Source organism: Miscanthus floridulus, chromosome 3, assembly GCF_019320115.1.
Source record: "Miscanthus floridulus cultivar M001 chromosome 3, ASM1932011v1, whole genome shotgun sequence".
NCBI classification, from domain to species: Eukaryota; Viridiplantae; Streptophyta; class Magnoliopsida; order Poales; family Poaceae; genus Miscanthus; species Miscanthus floridulus.
Genome location: NC_089582.1, coordinates 138,961,746 through 138,985,066, shown reverse-complemented (window position 1 = coordinate 138,985,066; position 23,321 = coordinate 138,961,746). Strand labels below are relative to the sequence as shown.

The 23,321-nt window shown below is 47.3% G+C and overlaps 4 protein-coding genes across 6 annotated transcripts; 1 reads left to right on the top strand and 3 right to left on the bottom strand.

The window, feature by feature from the left end:
- Positions 1-3,195: 3,195 nt before the first annotated feature.
- Positions 3,196-7,344, top strand: LOC136547171 (COBRA-like protein 1). Its single transcript, XM_066539140.1, has 6 exons — positions 3,196-3,657; positions 4,685-4,764; positions 5,533-5,989; positions 6,154-6,313; positions 6,401-6,678; positions 6,780-7,344. The coding sequence occupies exons 1-6, from the start codon at positions 3,558-3,560 to the stop codon at positions 7,073-7,075; spliced, it is 1,371 nt and encodes a 456-aa protein (XP_066395237.1). The 5' UTR covers positions 3,196-3,557; the 3' UTR covers positions 7,076-7,344.
- Positions 7,345-12,547: 5,203 nt separating this feature from the next.
- LOC136542601 (COBRA-like protein 6) lies at positions 12,548-16,212 on the bottom strand. Of its 2 annotated transcripts, XM_066535113.1 has the most exons (6): positions 14,747-16,212; positions 14,590-14,669; positions 13,970-14,426; positions 13,729-13,873; positions 13,304-13,608; positions 12,550-13,172 (listed from the first exon to the last, which is right to left on the bottom strand). In XM_066535113.1, exons 1-6 carry the CDS (start codon positions 14,802-14,804, stop codon positions 12,880-12,882), a joined length of 1,338 nt encoding a protein of 445 aa, XP_066391210.1. In that variant the 5' UTR covers positions 14,805-16,212; the 3' UTR covers positions 12,550-12,879. The 2 variants fall into 2 exon arrangements, with proteins under 2 accessions (XP_066391209.1, XP_066391210.1); XM_066535112.1 differs by having other exon boundaries at positions 12,548-13,172; positions 13,304-13,873.
- Positions 16,213-16,290: 78 nt separating this feature from the next.
- On the bottom strand, positions 16,291-20,066 carry LOC136542602 (mitochondrial import inner membrane translocase subunit TIM17-2-like). Of its 2 annotated transcripts, none has more exons than XM_066535114.1 (2): positions 19,217-20,066; positions 16,291-16,428 (listed from the first exon to the last, which is right to left on the bottom strand). In XM_066535114.1, exon 1 carries the CDS (start codon positions 19,890-19,892, stop codon positions 19,224-19,226), a length of 669 nt encoding a protein of 222 aa, XP_066391211.1. In that variant the 5' UTR covers positions 19,893-20,066; the 3' UTR covers positions 16,291-16,428; positions 19,217-19,223. The 2 variants fall into 2 exon arrangements, with proteins under 2 accessions (XP_066391211.1, XP_066391212.1); XM_066535115.1 differs by lacking the exon at positions 16,291-16,428 and adding an exon at positions 18,181-18,310.
- Positions 18,195-19,207, bottom strand: LOC136542603 (mitochondrial import inner membrane translocase subunit TIM17-3-like). Its single transcript, XM_066535116.1, has one exon. The coding sequence runs from the start codon at positions 18,738-18,740 to the stop codon at positions 18,195-18,197; it is 546 nt and encodes a 181-aa protein (XP_066391213.1). The 5' UTR covers positions 18,741-19,207.
- Positions 20,067-23,321: the final 3,255 nt, after the last annotated feature.

Here is a 23,321-nt window from a genome sequence, read left to right as displayed (position 1 = left end):
TGCATGTATATGCAACATCCAGATAAAACCTTTGCAACATTCGTCTGGAACAGATAAAACATTTGGAACATACACTTAAAACATACGTGTATAGCCATTACAATATGTGCAACATCCCAATCTACTTTTGCACCATCGTTACACAACATTTGCAACATACCTCTGAACCATCTGAAATAATTTGAAATATACTATTACAACATGCGCTTTCAGCATAGCCTGCTTGAATGAATGGAGGCTCTTCGACACGGAGCTCAAAACCGCGGAGGTCGTCGGTGTGGAGCTCGCGGCGGCACGGACCTTAGCAGGGGCAGTGGCAAGGGTAGGCGGATAGAGCACGGCCACGAGGGCCGAGAGGAGGCGCGAGTCCGAGAGCAAGCTAGCGAGGGCCTAGCGCGTTGGGCTCGCCACGTGCGGCACGGGCATGGGCAGGGTCCGGACATGGTCCATGAGGACGAACGGACGCCCTGCGAGGAATGTTTCGGTTTATTTTTTGCTCAATAAATATATCTTCTACAACCTCACAAAGCTGATAAAACGCACCAGCTTGTATACTAGCTTTGGCAGCCCGAGGCCGGCAACGCGCGATTCGTCGGGGCGAGGGGCCGAACCTCATTTCCTCCCCGCGCAGCAAATAGCCCAGTTCTTACGCGCGCAAATGGCCCACTTGTCGCCCAACAAGCGACACGCTAGTTTGAAGCGGACCAGTCGCCCAGCCGAGCACCCCGCACCTGACATACAGCCTGTTCATTTGGCTGTGGCTTGTCGTAAACGATTATAAATTTTCAGCCAGAACAATATTTTTCTCTCATACAAATCAGCCAGCAGTACTTCTTCGCAAACCAGTAACAATGCGAACCAACCAACCGAACGTGCTGACAGGCAGTAGCAGACGGCAGCCGTGGAATTTGACCAATGCTAGACTGACCCATTTGGTTGACCACGGTAGCAGACGCTAGCTGTGACCACTCACTGCAATGGAGACTGGGTGCGCAGGTCTTCTCGTGTGGTACGGTCGCCTCGCCGCGAAGAAATAGTGCGTGCAATCTCTCACGTCTGTCCTGTTCCAGTTGCCGCCCTCCCGCTCGCCGCTCCGCTTGACCAAAGCCGCGCCGCGTCTGGGGGTCAGGGGCAGGGGCACGCGTGCGCGCGAAACACGGCGAACGAGCGAGCTTTCGGTTGCAAGAAGCCTAATAATACAACTGCATCTGGCTGTAAGTTTTTTTAAAAAGCATTCTCTCAGCCTACTTATATAATAATTAGCTCTTCATTATTAATATATGATCCAGCTGTCTCTTTTCACGAATTTTCTTAGTTCTCGTGTTTACACCGGCTATAAGCACTTCTTCTCTCTTCTCTGCCTCAGCATTTACCAAGCTTACATTCTCTCATTATACTTGCTCCGGGGGTGGCCCAATGCAGGCAAGACCGTGACGGCGTGACAGCAGGCTACCGTGAATAGGAGGAGACCGAGACCGCGCGCGCGCCACCGGTTTGTTTGTTTGTTTGCACTGGCACACAGCCGAGGAACGGAGAGTTTGTGGCACACGGGACGGGCTGCTTTGCTTTGCGCGCCGCCTGCCTGCGGCCTGGTGCCCCGGGTCACACCATCCGTTCCGGCGCGGCCACCGGCTACAAGCTGTCGTCTCGTGTGTTCCTTCTCGAAGCCACGCTTGCCGTGCTCGTATTCTCGTCTCGCTCCGCGACCGCGACGCGGGATCTTGCCAAGGGCCGCTGCGTGGGTTGCGTTGCGTCGCCCCTCGCCTGGTCGCCGCCGGTTGAGTTGGATCTTAGCTGTCGCCTGTGTCCCGTCCTGCATTGCATTGCCTTGCCTGCGCACGCGTGAGGCGGCCGCGCCGGGTTTCGTCCGGAACGTTCCGGTCTCTTCCCGTTCGCGCCGTGAGCGATACGTGTGCCGGTCAACCCAGATCAACCTCGGCTGTTCCTGTTCCTGTTCCGGCAGCGGCACGGTCACAATGCAAACTCGGAACATACTGTACGCCAGTTCATCCAGCAGATTTAGATGCATGACTTTATTTATATTTGCACAGAGATCGAATTCTTCAGCGCAATAAAAAAAACAGACGGCGGCCTTGGTCTCGAATGTTCCTGGGGCTCTATCTGGTTATAGTAGTATCACGCCATAATCCCCTTTCGCCCGGCAAATAAAAAACGAGGAACAGATCATCGCGACACTTTATCTGAACTTTTCTTATCGCAGTCGCAGTATTATTGTTTACTACTCCTATGTCAAAGTCTACGCAGTCGCGCTCCAGTACCACCATTCGTCCGTAAGCCCTGTGCCTTCATTTGGTTTTCCATTATTTCGCAGCCACAGGCCGGCCAAGAAAATGCAGCTAGCTATAGCTAGTGCGTGCGTGGTATCCTGAGGTTCCCACACACAGGCCCGCCTAGCCTGACCGTCACCAGGAAAAGATCGATTATTACGCGCATCAGACTCGAGAGGCCGGTACTACATCCAAACCTAAAATAGATATCACTAGACTTAAAATCAGCCTCCAATAGAGTATCTATATAAGAGACTTATTTTAGATTATCTGAGAGACATAACTCAAATATGAGCATCATCTCTTCTGGAAACTCATTTGCAGAAAAGATTCTCTTTTAAGTCTCATTGTTGAAGAGGATACCGAATAATTATTAAACCTTTTGTCTGTAACGCTACATAAAAAATAAATATGTCTTGTATTTTAGATGTTGTTGTTGGAGATAGCCTAAAAGAGACTTTTATCACATAAAAAGTGATGGGTACTTAAATTGGAGTGAGCTAGCGGAGCACTGTGATCGAGTCTGTGAGAACCTACCAACATGACAGGGATGGGTCCCTTTTGACACTTTATCAGGTCAGATGAATTACCTTAACCCGGAAGCAATCCATGGCCTGCACTGCAGGTCAAACGCAGGTTTAATTTCAGCAGTAATCTGCCTGAATTTATCGATTAGTAGTAGAGCTGCGTGCAAAAGGCAAAGAAGGAAGTAACACGAGCACACGTTTTCGTGCGCATGTGGACGTGGTGTTTCACTCACGTCCGCTTTCTTAAAACCCAGGTCAGAAAATACAAAAATGAACGAAAGGGTGACACAGCTGGCGCCCGGCACTTGGAGCTAGCTAGCTTTTGCGTTCCAGTTTGCACTCCCCTAGAAGGAAAACAAAAAGGAAAGGAAAGCTCAAACCACGCCCACAAGAATAGCTCAAACCTCAAACCTGTCTCGCAGTCGCATGCATGTCTGCATCCCCGGCAGACACGGCGCGCCGGCCCGCCCGCCCGCCAGAAACCTCACATCGCCATCTCCATCGCATGAACTAGGTGACCAGCATCCAGCCGGAAACCACAGGAGGACAGAGAGAGAGAGAGAGAGAGAGAGAGAGGAAAGCTGCTTCTCTCTCTGACCCGCCCACTCATCCTCGGTCCGAGCTTTGGCTGTTGCATTCCATCCCATTCCTTTCGCGCATAGCGGACAAGACTGAAGAGAGTCATCGGGGGGCTGCGCCTGCGCGCTGGTTCCTTATCGACCTCTGCCGGGCCGATCGAGCCATGGCGACACCGCGACCGGCGGCGCTCCTGCCCGTGTGCTTCGCCTCCTCCGTCGCGCTGCTGCTCGTCGTCGCCTTCTCCTCTCTAATGCGTTCGTCAGGTCAGTGCGTACCGAACACCAGGCTCCCAGCTTTACCTCATTGAATTGATTGGTTCTGGCATGGCATGTTTTGGCATCGGGTTTCTTGGGTTTCTGAGATTCGACAGTTGTGCCCCTCGTAGTTTACCTCATTTATCATTTATATGCGTCCTATACTTTCTTTCAGAAGTAGCACTACTTTCTTTCAGATCAACGATACAACAGCACATGACATCAAACAACTTGTACATCCGTCGAACATTCCTGTTGTCGATAATGGCGCTGATTGCCTGATTCAGTTAGCCACTCTTCCACCCGCGGAAAGCATGTTAGCGGCCGAACCATCTCCTAACACCCACCGCTCAGAACTTTTCTGTTTTTTTAACACGTCACTGCCTTCTCCTCATTGGATTACGATGTTCAGGCATTTCTCTCATATGATCCCAATCACACACAATACGAAGAGAATTTGGTTGTTTTTGCGCTTTTGGTAATTTCATAAATAAAACGTAGAGAATCTGGTTGTTTTTGCGCTTTTGGTAATTTATGTCAGATTTCCAGGAAAAAAAAGGCTTATGGATAGTATCATGCTACATGTGTGATATCCTTTTTATATTGAATAAGAAACTGTGATCGTCACTTGATATGTAAATGAAACTTACTAAGTTACTAGTGTGAACTCAAAAAAAATTTCAGCACTAACGGTAACGGCTAATCTGACCACTGAAACATCTGATTGTACAGTTATTTCAGTTCAGTTTGCTACAAATATGTTACTCCTATGTTTCAAACTATCAATTTCCAACACCTCCAGTTCTGTTTTGTCTGAATCATAACCCTGACCAAGACCTGATGTTGTTTATGGCTAGTTGCAACCCTCTTGGCCGTTGGTTCCCATGCTGAAAGCTCTTCTGGATGTAAATTTTTGTGTTTTTGTTTTGTTACAGTTATGATTCTATCACGATTTCCTGTACGTGTGCTACCGTAAAATCTCCAATTTGGAGCTACTAGTATCATGTTTCATGAAACTTTCCTTGGTAATCTGCAGATGCATACGATCCACTCGATCCGAATGGGAACATAACAATCAAGTGGGATGTAATACAGTGGACTTCAGATGGATATGTGGTGAGTGAACATTAATGTGTGTTTGAAACTTCTTATATCATCATTGTAAAAATTTGAGTGCATTTCGCTGTTGTTACAAAAGTCTGTATATGCTCTCATAGTTCTTTCAGAAGTGGACGAGGTTATTCTACAAGACTTTTCGTTTACTCCAGTTATCGCGTCTTAGCGTTGAGTCTTGTTGGCAGTATTCTGCTTTCTCTGTCATTCTTTTGCGTCAGGATTATTCCTCTGCTATATTGCCATTCTGCCGGTCGTTGCCCGTTGTGCACTGTAGTACTTTCTTGATATATGCTTACAATGGGCGTAACTGAATATCAATCAAGGTTGCAGCCTGCAGGTGAAGGATATCATGACGAACATAGTGCCAGGACTTCTTTCTGCAAGCATAGAACTAGTAATTGGAAATATATGTCGTTAACAGATGTACAGTACTGAATTGTGCAGTTTGATTAGCTAATCAATACCCGATGCTTGTCCCTCTGTCGCATTCCAAATGAGACACGGCTAATCTTGTCTATTATTTACCTGTTTTTTCTTAATGAGACATGGCTAATCTTGTCTATTATTTACCATTTCTTTTTTTCCTTAAGATGCATTTTATAAATTATGTTGACGATATGTATTCTGCAATTGTGACACTGACAGCTGAAAAGGTCATTTTATTTACCTAGAGTACCCTGGTATCACCATCATCATTTTGATTTCCCCAGTTCTCACTTCACAGGCGTTGCCACTATCTGACACCTTCTGAAATCCCCTTTCATCCAGGCTGTTGTTTCACTATACAATTACCAGCAGTACCGCCACATTCAGGCGCCGGGCTGGAAACTAGGTTGGGTATGGGCAAAGAAGGAGATAATATGGGCGATGACTGGTGGCCAGGCCACCGAACAAGGCGATTGCTCCAAATTCAAAGCCAACATCCCCCATTGCTGCAGAAAGGACCCTGAGGTTGTGGACTTGCTGCCTGGGACTCCCTACAACATGCAGATTGCCAATTGCTGCAAGGGAGGAGTCCTCACCTCATGGGCACAGGATCCTAACAATGCCGTGGCATCGTTCCAAGTCAGTGTTGGACAGGCTGGGACTACCAACAGAACCGTCAAAGTGCCCAAGAATTTCACTCTCAAGGCACCTGGTCCCGGGTACACCTGTGGAACTGCAAAACTAGTGAAACCTACCAAGTTCATATCTCAGGATGGGAGGAGATCAACTCAAGCGCACAGTAAGATCTTCTTCTTTTCATGGCCCAATTATATTGTGCACATATAAGAAAAAAAAACATGAATAAATCTCCAGTTAACTGTTTTCAACAAATATATGATCCCTTTGCTGTAGCAACACTTGCTAGGTTTTAGCAGCAGTTGACGACTTGTTTTCTTTGTGCAGTGACATGGAATGTGACATGTACCTACTCACAGTTCCTTGCTCAAAGATCTCCAAGCTGCTGTGTGTCGCTCTCATCGTTTTACAACGACACCATTATCAACTGCCCAACATGCTCCTGTGGCTGCCAGAACAACAGCACTGCACCAGGAAGCTGTGTAGAGTAAGTCACATCAAGAAAACTCAGCATTAACATACCATTTTAATTTTGTTCAGTTATGTGAAGGTTGGATGTGTTGTCCTTGGACAGGGGCAATTCACCTTACCTGGCTTCTGTCGTGAACGATCCTAATCAGAACAGCTTGGCGCCTCTAGTCCAATGCACTTCACACATGTGCCCAATAAGAGTGCATTGGCATGTCAAGGTTAACTACAAGGAGTACTGGAGGGTAAAGATCACGGTGACAAACTTCAATTACCGGATGAACTACTCGCAATGGAACCTCGTTGCGCAGCACCCCAATTTCGACAATCTGACCACCATTTTCAGCTTCAACTACAAACCTCTGAACCCCTATGGAGTGATAAGTGAGCACCTGCACTTCATTCACCCCTGAAGAAATTCAGTCTTGCATTGTCAATCCCCTCCTGTTTTTTGTCAGACATTGACGTTTACTACACTTTCGCAGACGACACGGCGATGTTATGGGGCATCAAGTACTACAACGATTTGCTGATGACGGCCGGGCCAGACGGGAATGTTCAGTCTGAGCTTCTGTTCCGGAAGGAGCCATCCACGTTCACCTTCCAGAAAGGCTGGGCTTTCCCGAGACGAGTCTACTTCAACGGAGACAACTGCGTGATGCCGCCGCCGGACGCCTACCCGTGGCTGCCCAACGCCTCTCCGCGGCTGTCGGCTTCGCTTCTCCTCCCGGTCGTTGCAGCTTTGCCAGCATTTGCAATCCTCCTGATGACCCATGCGTAGCGAGGCATAGGTGGTGTGGATGTCTCGTAAGAAGTTGACCTGATTCGGTGTCGTTGCCTGCTGCTGATCATTAGATTGTTCCAAAGTTTTATATGGTGTCTTGAATCTTGATCGAGGAACAGATTCAGATGTGCAGTCACATACCAAGCATGTACATTCCCAATACCTGTAAATTTCGGCAAAGACTGACTGGCAAGTGACAATAGAAATAATCTATTTCCTTCCACATCATGCAGAGTTTCATGCTCAAATACGACCGCCAGTGGCACAAATAAAAAGCCTGTGGATGCATATGAACAGTTTGAGTATGCATATATACCTTCGATAAGGACCCTTTTATGTTTAATAATAATATTTATTTATTTTACAATTACAACTGATGATACTAATAATAAAAAATGGGATATGAGCTAAAGATACATTCTACTACATATATCAGACTTCAGTTTAGGTTCTCTTTAGTGACAAAAAAAAATCTTGCATGACTTGAATTATCTGAGTTTAGATCCTCTTTAGTGAGAAATAAACTCTTTTATGACTTGAATTATCTGGTGTAAGCTGTATATAGATTTATCTTTCAAAATTATGCTCATTGCCCGTCGATTTAGTAATGGAAGAAAAAACAAAAACTTAGTGTGTTTTAGTAAGTTAAAAACACCCAAACCAATCCTAAAACCTAAAATGTTGTCTCCATTTAGAGCATCTCCAATAGTTCCAAAAAACAATCAGTAAAGCAATGGGTTTTCCAAGCGGCTAAAAAAAATTGGGAGCATATTTGTTCCGTTCTTCCAACCGTTTTTAAAATCTCACCCCTAAATGATAGAAGACAATTTTGCATCAGAAATCCGAAATATTTTCAAATCACTTCAACCATTTTTACTTTCTTTCTCTCGTACATTTGTATTGGGAACCATGTCCTTACTCCTTAATCTTCCTCGTGTCCTTCCACCTCTAGATTGATTGATTGATATGCACATGTATATTTGCACACTATTAGATTGATTTTTCCAAGCGCGAAAAGATTGGGAGTTGAGATAAGGAGTTGTTGGGGAGTGGGGTTTTTCAATCTTACCAAAGAAGTCAAGATTGGAAATGGGTTTTGAAAACTCTTGGAGATGCTCTACACAACAAAACATCGTATTTTCCCACGGCCAACAGGAGGGGGTAAGGGCACCTCCCCCCCCCCCCTATGTTTGATATAAACTAGTAGTGTTCTCTAATTTTGGCCTTATAATTGTTAAGAATTTCTCAATATGCTACATCTATATAAAAAGGGACTATATGTATATCTACAATAACGAATGACGAGATAACCTCCCTCGCATACTTGTCTCATTTGTGTTCATATGTGATTCAAGGTAAACGAGATCTATTTACAACTCCTACACGCCTCTTTTTTCGGAACCGGGAATAGAAATACAAATCTGATAATTCGTGCATAGGTCAATGAAAGGTCCTTGTTTGGTTTTGGTAATTGAGTGACAACTTAGGTGGACTAATTGTGTTTATGTGAGATACACAGGTGATTAGTCCACAGGTACATGTGTGTGAGCAACATATGCCATGGAGGTGAAAATGGCTTGGAGATGTTGGAAAGCTCACACATGTGATGATGAAGGAGCTTAAATGCACATGAGACATGACATTGAGTCATGTGATCAAGGTGGAGAAGATCAAGACAAGACTTGGCTTGATGGACCGGTTGCAAGCGTGAAGGGCAAGTCGAAGGCTTTGGAGTGATGGACCGCGTGGCGGTGAAGCTTGAGCAAGACTTGGCGCCGATGGACGATGGCAACGGTGAAGAGCAAGTAAAGTCAAGATCGATGAACCAATATGATCACGTGATGATATGAAGTGGATCATATCATTGTTGATCGTGTTGGTGCATGTGCTGCATCGACATTGGAGGAGATGGAATGGAATGCGCAAGGCAAAGGTATAACCTAGGGCATTTTATTTCACCGGTCATAGGTGTGTAGAGAAGTTTATGACCGGGTTTAGGATAGATGGCCGTACTATCAAGAGGGGCAAACTTGTTTGCATATCGGTCATCTAGTGCTACTCGAGTGATCTAACTTTGCATTGTCGCTAGGATCGAGTGGCGTGGCAAGTTGAGTGGCTAACATCCTTTGGGAAATGATTGTGAAAATGCTAACACGCTTACACATGATGGTGTACACTTGGTGGTGTTGGCACATTTACAAAGGAGGTGGTGTTTGTAGGGGTGAGATGGATTCGGCGCTTTCGGGAAAATAGAATGCCTATTTTCTATTGCGCCGGATGCAAGTTCTTGTGGTTAGCACATTGGAGCAAGGGTGAAGAAGTTAGAAGTGAAAACAAGTTGGTCGCGAAGATGCTGGCGTCGGTCAACTGACCGGACGCTGGATCTGAATGCACCGGACGCTGGCAGGCTGTGTCCGGTCAGGCTGACGTACGATGACGCAGAAGCTGGAGTGTGACCGGACGCTAGCTGCGTCCGATCAAGTGTGACCGGACGCGTCCGGTCGAGGTCGGTACCTTACTGGAAATGATCGGACGCTGGGGGTTCAGCGTCCGGTCAGTTGAAAGCTGCTGCGTCCGGTCAAGTCAAGTGATCGTTGGAACCGGGCCACGTGGCCGTCTGTGGGCGATCGGACGCTGAGGTCCAGCGTCCGGTCAACACGACCGGAGCGTCCGGTCAGCCCGACCGTTGCCCAGTGAAGGGGTAACGGCTAGTTTAGCCCTTGGGGCTATAAATAGAAGTGGCCTTCGGCCATGGCTGGTGCTGAGCACCTCAAGGGACTTAGTGTCCATGCTTGTGAGTGCTTGGGAGCCCTCCATCACACACATACTTGATAGCGATCATCCGATTGTGTGAGTGAGCGATTCTAGTGCGATTGCATCGTGAGGTTGCATCAAGTGGCACTAGGTGATCGAGTTGCAAGCCGGTGGTGCTTGTTACTCTTGGAGGTTGCCACCTCCTAGATGGCTTGGTGGTGGTCTCCGTCGAAGCGCGCAAGAAGCTTGTGCGGCGCTTCGGAGAAGTGCTTGTGAGGGGCATTGTGCTCGCCCTGCGGGAGCCGCGAAGAGCAACTCTAGTAAAGCGTGTCATTGAGCTACCCTCACTCAAGGGGTAGGTTCTTGCGGCGCCCGACGTGCGGGCTTAGCGGGTGATGCTAATTAGCCGCCGAACCACCAAGTGAGCGGTCGACACAACGGGGACTAGCGTGTTGGCAAACACGTGAACCTCGGGAGAAAAATCATCGTGTCAACCTTGTTCTTCCCGTTGGTTTGCATCCCCATTACACAAGCTTGCAATTACTTTTATACATATTAAGCTTGTATAGTTGCTCTTGTAATTAGATAGCTTGTGTAGCTTGCTAATTATCTTCTTGCTTGTGTAGCATAGAAGTAGCTCCCTTGCGTGGCTAATTTGGTTTTAGTAACCTTGTTAGTCACATTGCTTAGTTTGTGTAGCTAAGTATTTGCGCTCTCTAATTAGGCATTGGTTGCCTTGTTATTGAGTATTGCTAGTGAGCTTAGTTAGCTTTGTGCTCTTGCTTACTAGCATGTGTAGGAGCTCCCTTGTTGCTTAAATCACTAGTGGCATAGGTTTGTGTAACCTTGCTCCTAGAATTGTTTAGGAGAGCTCTAGCTAGCTCGGCACCTTCGTTGCATAATTAGTGTCTTTGCAAGGTGCTAGTGAACATATATAGAGGGGTGTAGTCTTGGCTAGACCGATAGTTTTAATTCCACACTTGTTTCGGTTAGCCAACGTGTTTAAGTTTCAAAAAGGACTATTCACCCCCCCCCCTCTAGTCGCCATCTCGACCCTTTCAGTCAATTCTCAACAATAATTATCCCGACAAAACTTGTAAGAACCTCAAGCTAAAACTTTGTGATTCGCTTGAAAAGATGATAGGGTTGAAAAAGACCGAAGTCTTGGTGGCTTCCTCAACAACAATGATTTTTTTGTGAACATCGTCAACAACAATGATGTATGAACTCTTTTGTGGATTGGCTGAACCTTGAGTTAAATCTCGTATCTCGTGTGTTCTTGAGCTAGTTCGTGTTAGCTTGTAAAAACTTCACCCGATCTATCTGTTTGTGCATACTTGAGTGAAGAAAAGTAGGGAGGATATATCCACACATCTACTAGAAGCCTTCGTACTAAGTAGAACTATATTTCGTTGGTCAAATTTTTAGATCTTGTAGGTTTTTTAACCTCCAGAGTCTAGTCAAACTAATCCCAGGTGAAACAAGATCTCTAGTCCAGACTAGGCCCCAGTGTACTGTATTTTTAATATTTTTGCAAATTCTATAAATTTTAGGAATGCCTATTCAGTATTCACACCCCAACCCTCTACGCAATATCGTGATCCTTACATGTACACAAGGATATTTGTGAAGATTAATGATATTTTAGTGTTCAAGTGCATAATTTGGTATTGGGAGGTAATTGAACGTGGTGTTAGGTTATCTTTTATCATTGGCCGTACTTTTAAGAGGGGTGTTGAAACCAATAGCTTGATGAAAATTTGAGTTTACAGTATTTGAATGTAAACATATGACATACTCCTACCAAGTCAGCTCACAAGTGGTTAGAGTGTAAGTCTAGGGTCTCAAAAAAAAAGGAACGAGATCAGACTTAAAATGCATTAAGAAAACACATTGAAATGTGCATCAGAATAATAAATGATTGGGTCGCCCACGATAGATCACTTGGTAGCATTATTCAAGGGCAAATTTAACTTAGCTAGGTTATCGAGTGTCACTATGATTTGACGGTGCCTTTGTGGATCCTGGTGGATCACCGCGAACTCATTCTCAAGTTTATTGGAGACCTTTGATTGGCTACTTTTTGGCTTACTTGTTTTTTTTTTCCGTCCGGTGGATCATCGTGTGGCAATGTGCCCTATTGAGTTTTGAGTCTAGGTTAGTAGTGTCCACCATAGAAATATGTCTATGTGGGGGATTCCCCCCCATGCATGCGTTGGCCGTTGGCGTGCGGCTGCCTGCTGCCTCTTGTGGTCCCCGGTAAAACTGCATGCACGTGAGGTCCGTGCCAGTAACCAATCCCAGCTCGTGAAATAAGCTCCACCATCGTTGATACTGGTTTTTTCGTTCTGGTGGATCGCCGTGTGGCAACGTGTCCTATTGAGTTTTGAGTCTAGTTACTAGTGTCCACATAGAAATGTGTCCAGGTGGGGGATTCTGCCTCCCCCCCCCCCCCCCCCCCCCCCCCCCCCCCCCCCCCCGGGCAAGTAGAAACTATATGTAAAAACTAGTGTCCACCACCACCATATGGTCTGGTGGCGAAACGCTGGATCATCCGATGGTGCTATACGCAATTAAGTTTTAAATTGGCTAAATTACTGGGCTTTACAGTAGTGGTGTCTTAGTGGCAGGCGCTGATCATGCAATGAAAAATATTTTGGCATATTTTTTGTGAAACATGGTGTAATAGTATCTCTGTATGATTCAATATAGAACCCCAGTGGTCGGTGGATCATCCATAAAAATTAAGTCGATTTATGGTTCGCTGACAACCTAACTTGCATCCCTAGTTGTAACAAGCATATAGAGAGGCATCGTGAAGGGTTGGCTGCACATGGTGTATGACCTGAGTTATCTGACGAGAGATGCACATATTAATTTCCCTTCCAAAATTATGCTCATGGCCGGCGTTGTCTATCTACTGGAAGAAAAGCATCCAAACCATTCCTGAAACCCAAACCGAGGTCTATCTACAAATCAAAGCAACGTCTTTCTCCATCTCTCTCTGCCGGTTCTAGCACTGGGCTGATCGATCTCCCGTGTTTCTCTCATGCCACGATCATCACCAAGAGCACCACGACGGCCGCTACCGCAGCGCCCAGCGACGACGCCGCGGCTGCCGGCAGGGCTGAGTTGGGCAAGTAGGGGTAGGCGTCCGGCGGCGGCATCTGGCACTCGTCGCCGTTGAAGTAGACCTTGCGCGGGAATGCCCAGCCTTGCCTGAAGGTGAAGGTGCTAGCGTCCTTGCGCATCAGCACCTCCGACTGCACGTTCCCGTACGGCCCCGCCTGCATCAGGTGGTCGTTGAAGTACTTGAGCCCGTAGAACATCGCCGTGTCATCTGCACGTACACGAGCGAGAACAATCGCATCAATGTCTTGTCTAGATTGAGCGCATTGCGTAGGTATCGATCGGCACATGTATGGTGAGCTGAGGAGACGATGATCGAGCACGGAGAGAGAAGAGAATTACTGATGGATCCGTAGGCGACGACAGGCTTGTAGTCGAAGCTGAAGACCTCGGTGATGTTGTCGAGGTTGGGGTGCTGCGCGACGAGCGTCCACTGCGTGTAGTTCATGTGGTAGTTGAAGTTGGTGATGGCGATCTTGGCGCGCCAGTACTCCTTGTAGTTGAGCTTGACGTGCCAGTGCACGCGCACGGGGCACATGTGCGTCGTGCACTGCAGCAGCGGCGCCTCCTTGTCCCTGTGCCCGCGCGCCGCCGCCGCGTGCGCGTGCTCGTGCTTCCCCGTCACCGCCAGCCGCTTCGAGTCGCCCCTGCCCATGCACACGCACGCAACGCACGTCGTTAGAGCTAGAACCGATGATGGCGAGGCGGCCGGCACCGGCTGCTTGCGGCCGCGCAGGGCTGGAGATCGATGGGCGATCGAGACGTACTGGACGCAGGTCTTGTGCTCGCAGCCGCAGGCGCATTTGGCGCAGGGCACGATGGTGTCGTTGTAGAAGGAGGAGAAGGAGACGCAACAGGACGGGTACTTGGACGCCAGGTGCTGCGAGTAGGTGCACGTCACGTTCCACGTCACTGCATGCAAGCATCGATCGCCATATATGTCGTCAGCCCAAACCCAGCCACGCCATATATAGGAGAACGAGGAGGAGAAGGGGAACGCGAACGCACTGAGGGCTTGTGTCTTGCGCCGGCGGTCGGGCGTGAGGAAGACGGTGGAAGGGACGATCTTGGCGGGGCCGCAGGTGTACCCTGGCCCTGGCCCATGCAGCGTGAAGTTCTTGGGCACCTTGACGGTGCGGTTGGTGGTGCCGGCCTGGCCGACGCTGACCTGGAACGCGGCGACGGCGGCGGCCGGGTCCTGGCCGTAGGCGCTGATGACGCCGCCGCGGCAGCAGTTGGCGATCTGCTGGTTGTAGGGCACGCCGGGGAGCAGGTCGACGATGGTCGGGGTGCGCTTGCAGCAGTGCGGGATGTTGGCCTTGAAGCGGGAGCAGTCGCCCTGCTCCGTGGCCTGCGCGCCCACCATGGACCAGATCACCTCCCGCTTCGCCCACGTCCACCCCACCGTCCACCCCGGCGCCATGATCTGCCGGTACATCTGGAAGTTGTTGATGGTCACCACCGCCTGCATTGCATTTGCATGGAACGTTGCCCGTCATTCGTTAGTCAGTAACCGATCGATCAATGCGTCATCGATCATGCCTGATGATTTTAGCATGATGATACAGGAGGAAGCATGGGCACGAAGAGAACGAAGAAGAGGGCAAGTGATCGATGTGAGTACTCACGACATAGCCGTCAGGCGTCCATGACATGATGTCCCATTTGATGGTAATGTTCCCGTTCGGGTCCAACGGGTCGTAAGCCACTGAAAAGACGCTTGAGCTCGCTAGTTTCAGCAAACAACACGAATTGAATCATTGGGGGAGGATGACAATTACTGACCTGCGACGGAGAGCGCGGCGGCGAGGGCCAGGACCAGTACGGAGCAGCGGGGCGCCATGGCTGGCGGCGAGTGCGAAACTAATGCAACGGTCGGGCGCGCAACGATAAAACCACAGCGCCTGCACTAGCACTAGCTAGCAGTATCGGGGCGTTGTGCATTGGGCTGAGTAGCGGCGCGGACACGCACGGGCCTTTAACGCAAAGAAAGCGCACGGGTTCCGGTTCCGCAGAGCAGCACGCTTGCTTGACAGCCAACGGCGGCGCCGGCCGCGATGGCAAGGCGCCACCAACCTCTCTGCCTCCTGCCACCGTTGGTTGGGTTCCTTCCCGGTAACTCATCGACGACCGAACCCCGGGCGCGGTGACGCACGACGCGTACGCGCGCGGCTAGACTACTGGTGGGCTGCCTCCGCGCCTCTCTAGTGTGTACCGGTGGCTCGCTCGTGCCCGTCGTGCGCGCAGCGGCCTGGGGTTGCTTGCGCCGTAGTTTATCCCTGCCGAAGCAACGTGGTTGGTGAACATACACAAAACACAATACATCCCGCGCCCGTGCCCCGTGTCCCTGAGTAGGGAGTTCAGTTGTAGTGGGAGCAGGAGGGAAAAGGAAAAGGCAGGGAGCGATGGCCATCGCAACGGCCGCGTTCAGGTCGCGGATCGCGACGCCCAAACACCTGGGCCTTCTTTGCTTGCCGGTGTCCGGTGCGCGTCCGCTGTCGCCGTTCGACTTCTCGTGATCGCCGTCACGTGTGCGAGTCAAAATGAAGTTGTTGTGACCTAGTGATCGAGTGCATATTTCCGGTTTTTGCCCAAATGGAAATTAGAGTGAACTGGTGATCATGTGCATATATCTTGATGGCATGTTTGGCTGATGAGATTGAGATATATGCGTCGCCAGAAGAAACCATGTCAAGCTGATGTTTTCGCTCAGCAGGTACAACGATCTATTACCAGCACCATTTGAGTTTCGTTGCCCAGTACCTTTGTGTTTACCTTGGAACGATCCTGAAGGCTGAAGCGCAGGTTGCTCTCAGCTTAACTGCCCACTTTTGGGGTGGTCAGTCGTTTGGCTTACACACAAAGATGGGCAGTTTACATACCAACCTAATTGCAGCACCAAACATTCCTGCCCTGACTGACAGTAGCAGCTCACAAGACCACGCATAACAGCAGGCCAGCAGCCACGCAGGTACGTCAGTACATCTCAGACGTCGAGACCTTAACAGCACAGCAAATCGTGAGGACCCTTACGACTCGAAAATAGCACTGACAACAAAACAAAGACCGGCAAGACTTGGCGCAGTTGAACAATTCAATCAAACTAATAAGAACTCGAAAAAGTAGTCGTCCCTTCAGAGGCCAGGCCGAGGCACAACCGCACAAGGGTTCTCATGTGCATTACATCGCACACAACACGAATGCTATAATATAGGCAGTATACTACTGCTGTTTGCTTCTACAAAAACTACATCTCAAGAAGTAGCCAATCTGCCACGTTTTGAAAAAGGCTTATACATACACAAGCAGGCGCATAGATATGAGCCAGTCGAGGCAGAGCGGCGCAGGAATAAGTTATCGAACAATCATCTCTTGTCCTGTCAGTTATTGTATTGCTGACATGCATCACCAATTCCAGACCACCACCACACTGCGAGACCAAGTAAGCAACAGTGGCATCAGCCAACCTGCAAATTTAAAACATCTTAGTACATGAAGAGCTCTGGATCACTGTTGGTTAACAATCCAAGTGTGCAAAAAAAAAGATAATAGTATACAGGAACATCTATTAGTACCTAGCATGTCATCAGTGACGTAGAACGGATAATTAACCATGAAAATCGCAACACAAGAGTTTGATTCGAATAAAACAAGCAGAAACAAACCACATGATCAATCTTGTATCTAACAGAAATACCGCTAGTTTCAGAACATCAGCCTGAATCCAGGCAAATAATTGGTAACGCAAGGCCTGGAAATTCTGAACTTCCAGCTGAGCACTTTCAGATCTCTGACAAGCAATTGAGTTGGCTGTTGCAGTGGCAGATCTACTGAAAGAAAATCCCACTCTACCTCCACATACAGAATTCAATCTGTTCCAGTAACCTCCTTCAGCAGCATGTGATTAAAAGCATTTTTCATGGAGTTTCAAAGGCGGCAATGCCATACCAAGAAGTACAGTTCAAGAACAAGAACTTAGACATGTTCCTAAATCCTAACAAGTAACTTTTCATCAAACTACTAAAAACCAAACCAAACTTACAATTAGTTATAAAGTGTTAATATTTCGAAATGCTGGCTCAACAATTGTAATAAATGGACCTATATATAAAATATTAATATTTCAAACCAAACTTACATCGCTTATTCAGTTGATCTTAATACAAATGGACCTCTATATAAATTATCGTTTAGTTACAAGCAAGGTAACCTTAACTTTTTCATTCTATTTCTTTTGGTAACCAGGCCAGCTATTCTTGCACAGCTACACTTATGAAATCAGAAGAAACTTCTCATTTTGCATTTGCATTCTTACTCAGAAGGGAGAAGTATAGGATCACACAAATGATTATAGGTCAAACTAATTGATCAGAAAATCATGCCTCACCTATCTTTGTAGCTTATACATAACTAATAGACTTGTTTGTGATCAATAACAGTCTAGCAAAAGTTGCAGATGTTAAGGATTCCCAGCAAGCGAGCGCTAGTCCAGTTGGCTAGCTGCTACCCCACGCCAAAGCACATGTCTCAGGCCAGCACAGTCTCATGGGAGCTGCGGTGCCGCTGTGTATGGGTGGGGCAGGGGTTCGGGGGTTTTCTCGACCTGCGTGAGAAGGTCTTCTTCTTAAGCACAATGCCCGGGGGGCTGTCGTACCCCCCGTGGGTTGAGTTTTTTTTTACACTAGGATTCTCATGGAACTAACCAGATCCTCACAGCTGGTATGTACCGATTCATTCACCATGTGAGTCATCACATAAAAGAATTCCTAAAACATCAACATGGATGCAAGAAAGTAAAAGGTAAACAAGCTAGCAGCACCAGAACAGCATCCAACAGAGCACGCAGAAAGTGAAAAGAAACTACAAAGAAGTGAAATCTGGATCTTGGTCCTTCACATCATGAAATGACCTGAATTGAATTGAATTCATATAACAAAAAACTATTATCATTCTACCTTCCCTGACACTGTCCTTGATTTCGATACCTTCCCTTACACTGTCCTTGATTTCAATACTAGTAGGTTAATAAATTAAAAAACGATAATCCAATATAAATCCAGGTACACACTTTAAAAAAAGGAACAGCGACAAAAGGACAATGAGCCAATTAAATCCTGGCAGCTGAGAAAAATCCCATGTCCATCAATGGATCTACTTATACTCAAACGATGGCACTGCCATGCTGGGCTAATTCTAATAAGTCTCTGAAGTACCAGTCTCGCTGCCGTTATTTCTATTTGTGACTCCCTCTTCCACTTTCCTTTTCAAATGTCTCCACAGGTGTGATTGCTTCATCATCAACTGGCATAGATGAATACATCTCCACAGGGGTGACAGCTGGAACATCAACTGGCATAGATAGAGGATCAGGTTGAGAGCGTTGCGCCATGATAATAGCTCCATTTACGAGAGCAAAGAAAATTGCGCCATGCATGGATGAACGAATGACTGAGAGAAATCCCTGACGCAAAGAAAGGATGCCACCGTGGCTGCACCAGAAAGAATTGGAGTTCCAGGGATCCTCCTTCTGACACACATACACGAGGGTACAATCACATACTGAGTACAGACCTCCCCAAACAGCAAAGCTGCTACCAATACGTGGCGCATTCATGCGCACAGCCTCCAGGCCACCAGCAAATCGTGCACCAGTAGGTGCATTGAGACCCTTGACAAAGTGGTAGAAAGAACCCCCAACAGCACAAACTGCAAACTCGGAACCTGTATCAGTGAGGATGCGGCCTGGACAAGGACAGTCCCTATGCGTGAGAGACCCCATGGTAGTTGCTGCTTGACGTCCTGAAGGTCTGGTAGTTGCTGCTTGACGTCCTGAAGGTCTGCTCCTTGTCGATGGAGGAGCAAAACTAGAACTCAGGCAAAGGGTCGACAAAAAGGATATCTCTGGTGTCCCTTCTATTCTACTACAGATCCAAACTCACCGGAACAGAATATATATAGGACAACCAGACCAATCACGTTCTTCTAATAGGAAGCGATAACAATCTCTAGTTGGATCCGGTGCGGATTTTTTGTAACAAAACGATCGCGACTCCTAGCACAAGAAACTAAACAGTTGCCTAACCCAAGCAATTTCTAACTTCCACAGCAAGAACAAGAGTCCTAATCCCCAACGGACCAAACAAAAATGGGGGAAACAGCAAACAGGAACCCAATAATCGAATATATATCGCACCTTTTCTAAATCCGAACAGAATAGTAATAATTAACTACCCGTACATCGAGTAAAAATCGCACCTTTTCCTCACTTGTACTCGAACGATGGTATCGGAGTGCTGGGCGTGTCGAAGCTCTCCAAGATCTCCGACTTGCCCCCGCCCGCGCTGGGTTTCTTCTCCTCCTCCTTCCTGCCAAACAGTCCCCCGAACCACCCACCCGGGACGCTGGAGCTCGCCACTTCCGGAGGTGCCACGACCGGCGGCGCCTGCGGCAGGCCCGGGAAAGGGTTGCCGCCCATGGCCGCCGTAAGGTTGGGGTCGTCGGCGGGCAGCGGCGGGTTGGCGAGGACGCGGTTGAGCATGAGGCCGGCGCCCTCGATGAGGGCCAGGAGGATCCCGCCCATGAGCGCGGAGCGGCCCGCGGCGCCCATGCCCTGGCGCATGGAGAGGAACCCGCCCGTGGCGGCGCCAGCGACGATGGAGTTCCAGGGGTCCTCCTTCTGGCGCGCGTACACCATGGCGCAGTCGAAGGTGGAGAAGAGGCCGCCCCAGACGGCGAAGCTTCCCCCCACGCGCGGCGCGTTCATGCGCACGGCCTGCGCGCCCCCGGACAGGCGCATCCCGTTGGGGGAGTTGTAGATGCCCTTGATGAAGTGGAAGGCGGAGCCGCCGACGGCGCCCATCCCGAACGCGCCGCCGACGTCGTCCAGGATCCGGTCCGGGCACGGCTCCCGCGACGTCTCCGGCGTCCCCATGTTCTCTCTCCTGGCGCTACTAAGTCGGCTTCGCCTATTCCTCCTCCTCTCCCGTCGGCGGCGGCGGCGGCGGCGAGAGAGGAAACCCTAGCTCGGAGCTCGGGCCCTGGCGTGGGATGGAAGTTGGGCGAAATGGGGAAGAAGCGATGCGCAGCCAAAAGCCTGGAGAAATGGCCTTTTAGCACCGGGTGCTAAGCACTCCCTGTCCTATATTTTGTGTTACAGTGTGACAGCACTCTCTCACTGCGGGTGGGTCCCACGTAGCGTGGGGTCTGTCATTGACTGTTACCTCGTGTGGTTACCGACACCACGTCGTGGGGACAGCCGGACAGGGCAACAGGCGGTGGGAAATTTTGTGGCGGCGCCGGCGAGGCGGCGGCGACCTTAGCGTGCCGTTGGGCCGAGGCAGGGGATCATCCACAATTAGCCCAATGAATTTTGGCCTGTTGAAGGCTCATGTTTTGGGCTGGACAAAGGCTAGTCAGGGCACGGATCTGGAGTTTTAGCCCAATATATATTCTAGTTCTAGTAGAAAATCATACCATAATCACTTCTAATTGGGGAGCTAAAAACTCTGTTCTTCATTCCTCCCTATTCGATTAAAAAAAACACTTTTTACCTGCTCCTCAATCTACTCTACCAAAATTACTCAATCAGAGAGCCAGTAAAGCTCGAGCTAAGAATCGGAACCCTTGTTTTCACAACAGTCCATCACGGTGCTCGTTTAAGAGAGAGAGAGTATTGACATCTCTGATTGTCTGATTTAACATTGTTTAATACTCCAAACGTTGGCATCTATAAAATGACTCCGCGAATTTGAGATGTCAATATGGCGATTTTCTTCAAAAAGGAAAAACATAAAGCTATCCAGATAGTTTTAATCCCTGTTTGGTTCCCACTGCTAAAGTTTAGTTCCTATCGCATCGGATGTTTGTACACTAATTTAGAGTATTAAATATATACTGACTACAAAACTAATTGCACAGATTACGACTAATTTGCGAGAAGAATCTATTAAACCTAATTAGCGCATGATTTGACAATGTGGTGCTACAGTAACATGTGTTAATGATGGATTAATTAGGCTTAATAGATTTTCTCGCGAATTAGCCACGGCTTCTGTAATTAGTTTTATAATTAGCTTATGTCTAGTTCTACTAATTAGGACCCGACATCCGATGTGACAATGACTAAACTTTAGTCCCTGGATTCAAACGCCTCCTAGATGCCCACCATGGTGTATTGAATTATAGTACTCCCTCTATTCCAAATTATAAGTCATTCCAACTTTATTTGGGAGTCAAAACATTTCAAGTTTGATCAAATTTATATAATAAAATAATAATATTTATGATACATAATAAGTAATCATTAGATTCTTCATTAGTTATATTTTCATAGTATATATATTTGATGTCATAAATCTTTGTAATTCTCTTTATATTTTTTGTCAAACTTGAGATGCTTAGAAAGTAATTTGGAATGGAAGGGAGTACTACTTTTCGTGGGGGCATTCAGAAACCTAAGATAAGCCTAAGGCCCCGTTCGCTGATCTGAATCTTGGCTGAAACTGGCTGAAAAACATTATTCTAGCTGAATTGCTATGAGAGAAAAACACTGTTCCGGCTGAAAAAAGAAGCCGAACAAACCGAATATGGGTAAGCCGAACGGGCCCTAACTGTGCACAACAACAACCTGCACAATGAGAAAACAGAAACAACCTTGTCAATAAATCGTCAAACTGGTGTGCCCAGATTTTAACACGACACTCGCTCTTTACGTAGTTACGTACCTCTGCGGGAAAACCAAAACACGAATTCATGCCCGTGGAATTGCAGTTGGACATAACTCCTTGTGATATCAGAAGCGTCAACCTGATTGGTATGTACGTACACTATAACACAATATATTTTTGCCGACACTTTCTATTATAGGCAAAGGGCGCCTTTGTTGACAAATAACCTCCTGCAAAAAGTTTTACCGACAGTTTAGAAACAGTCGCACTAGAAGCCGTCGACGAAACTTTTGCCGACAGTTAACAGAATTGTCGACACTTTATATGTAGACAAATGCTCTACCTACGCCGACAATTGAAACATTTGCCGACAGTTAAGGACTTTGCCGACAGTTTGTATGTTGGCCAAACCATTTCCAAGGTATTTTACAAATCATACCCTGCAAAAAAAATCGGCAAAACTGCATAGATATAATTATAATTAAAATAATTTGACAAATCCACTTTTGCTCATATAGAATGCATCACATTGAACAAATTCACTTGATTTTTGTATAAATAATATATTAGATCTTACATACATACACCAACTTGATATATATATATAGCAGGTCAAGTACATAGAGCCATATAGGTCCAAGATATAGATTAGTCAGTTACATACATATATAGACATAGTACAAGTCTTGTATTAATTGGTTATGACTAAAGCTCCATGGATGCTGCCACTCCAAAATATGGTTGCTGCCACTCCATGGTTGCTGCCACTCCTTGCTGCCACTCCAAAATATGGTTGCTGCCATATGGTTGCTACCACTCTATGGTTGCTGCCACTCCAAAATACTTGACACCAGCTGAACTACAGTAAAATTAGCAAGAGATGAAAAAAAATCCATATATGCCTAGAACTAGAACATCCACACATGCAAAGCCTTTTAACTAAAGCATGACCCTTCTAGTTCAAAAGGCAAAAGAGTTAAGGGACCAAAGTGGATCTCGCCATATTGTTGGGATCATGCACCTCAACTCCTGGAAAGGTGAAGACACCCATGCAAAATGCATACACCAGCCACAGAAAAGGCACAAAAGCAAATGAAGGGTTGCGATCACCAGGACAGTCAAGTGAAAACTTCAGGCCTTCAGGGGAAAGTCTAACTTGGCCATAGTGCGAAGTCAGAAGATGAGAATCACCATTTTGACATGCATTCACCATCTGCATCATCTTCTATGACTTTGTTCAGATCTTTAGATTACAATTATCAAGTGATTAATCATTATTTATGCTACCCAATGTGATGTGGCCATGTGGCAGTAGACACTTATGTCTTCCGCTAGCTATTCTACACTAATTTGGTTGGCTATTCGACTATTTGCTTATGTCCTAGATGGCTGGACAAGTCTGAAACTACTTATTGTTTAAGCTTTAGCTTGATAAATTCTTATGTACTGTGTGACTATGTGAGTGGCTAGGTGTCACCTACTCGCCTATGTGTTATGTGTATTGTCACTACTATCTACTATGTGACTCCTTATTGCTTCCTGCTGAAAATCCCTTACTTCTTTTGGCAATAATTTGCTTAGCGCTTCTATAGCAGCCGCTATAGCGTGCTTAGTGTTTTTTTTCAAAAGGCGCCGCTAAATGCTTTAGCCCGCAATTTAAAACACTGCAACAGACATACACATTTCATGGGTTT

What these genes read in the sequence shown, in the direction of transcription:
- LOC136542601 (XM_066535112.1), bottom strand. Translation starts at nt 14,804, where the DNA reads ATGGCGCCCCGCTGCTCCGTACTGGTCCTGGCCCTCGCCGCCGCGCTC. An exon ending in CGCCGCGCTCTCCGTCGCAG is followed by an intron (nt 14,670 to 14,746) that starts GTCAGTAATTGT and finishes GCGTCTTTTCAG; the next exon opens with TGGCTTACGACCCGTTGGAC. An exon ending in GGACGCCTGACGGCTATGTC is followed by an intron (nt 14,427 to 14,589) that starts GTGAGTACTCAC and finishes AATGCAATGCAG; the next exon opens with GCGGTGGTGACCATCAACAA.
- LOC136542603 (XM_066535116.1), bottom strand. Translation starts at nt 18,740, where the DNA reads ATGGGGTCTCTCACGCATAGGGACTGTCCTTGTCCAGGCCGCATCCTC.
- LOC136547171 (XM_066539140.1), top strand. Translation starts at nt 3,558, where the DNA reads ATGGCGACACCGCGACCGGCGGCGCTCCTGCCCGTGTGCTTCGCCTCC. An exon ending in CTCTCTAATGCGTTCGTCAG is followed by an intron (nt 3,658 to 4,684) that starts GTCAGTGCGTAC and finishes GGTAATCTGCAG; the next exon opens with ATGCATACGATCCACTCGAT. An exon ending in GCACCAGGAAGCTGTGTAGA is followed by an intron (nt 6,314 to 6,400) that starts GTAAGTCACATC and finishes GTCCTTGGACAG; the next exon opens with GGGCAATTCACCTTACCTGG.
- LOC136542602 (XM_066535114.1), bottom strand. Translation starts at nt 19,892, where the DNA reads ATGGGGACGCCGGAGACGTCGCGGGAGCCGTGCCCGGACCGGATCCTG.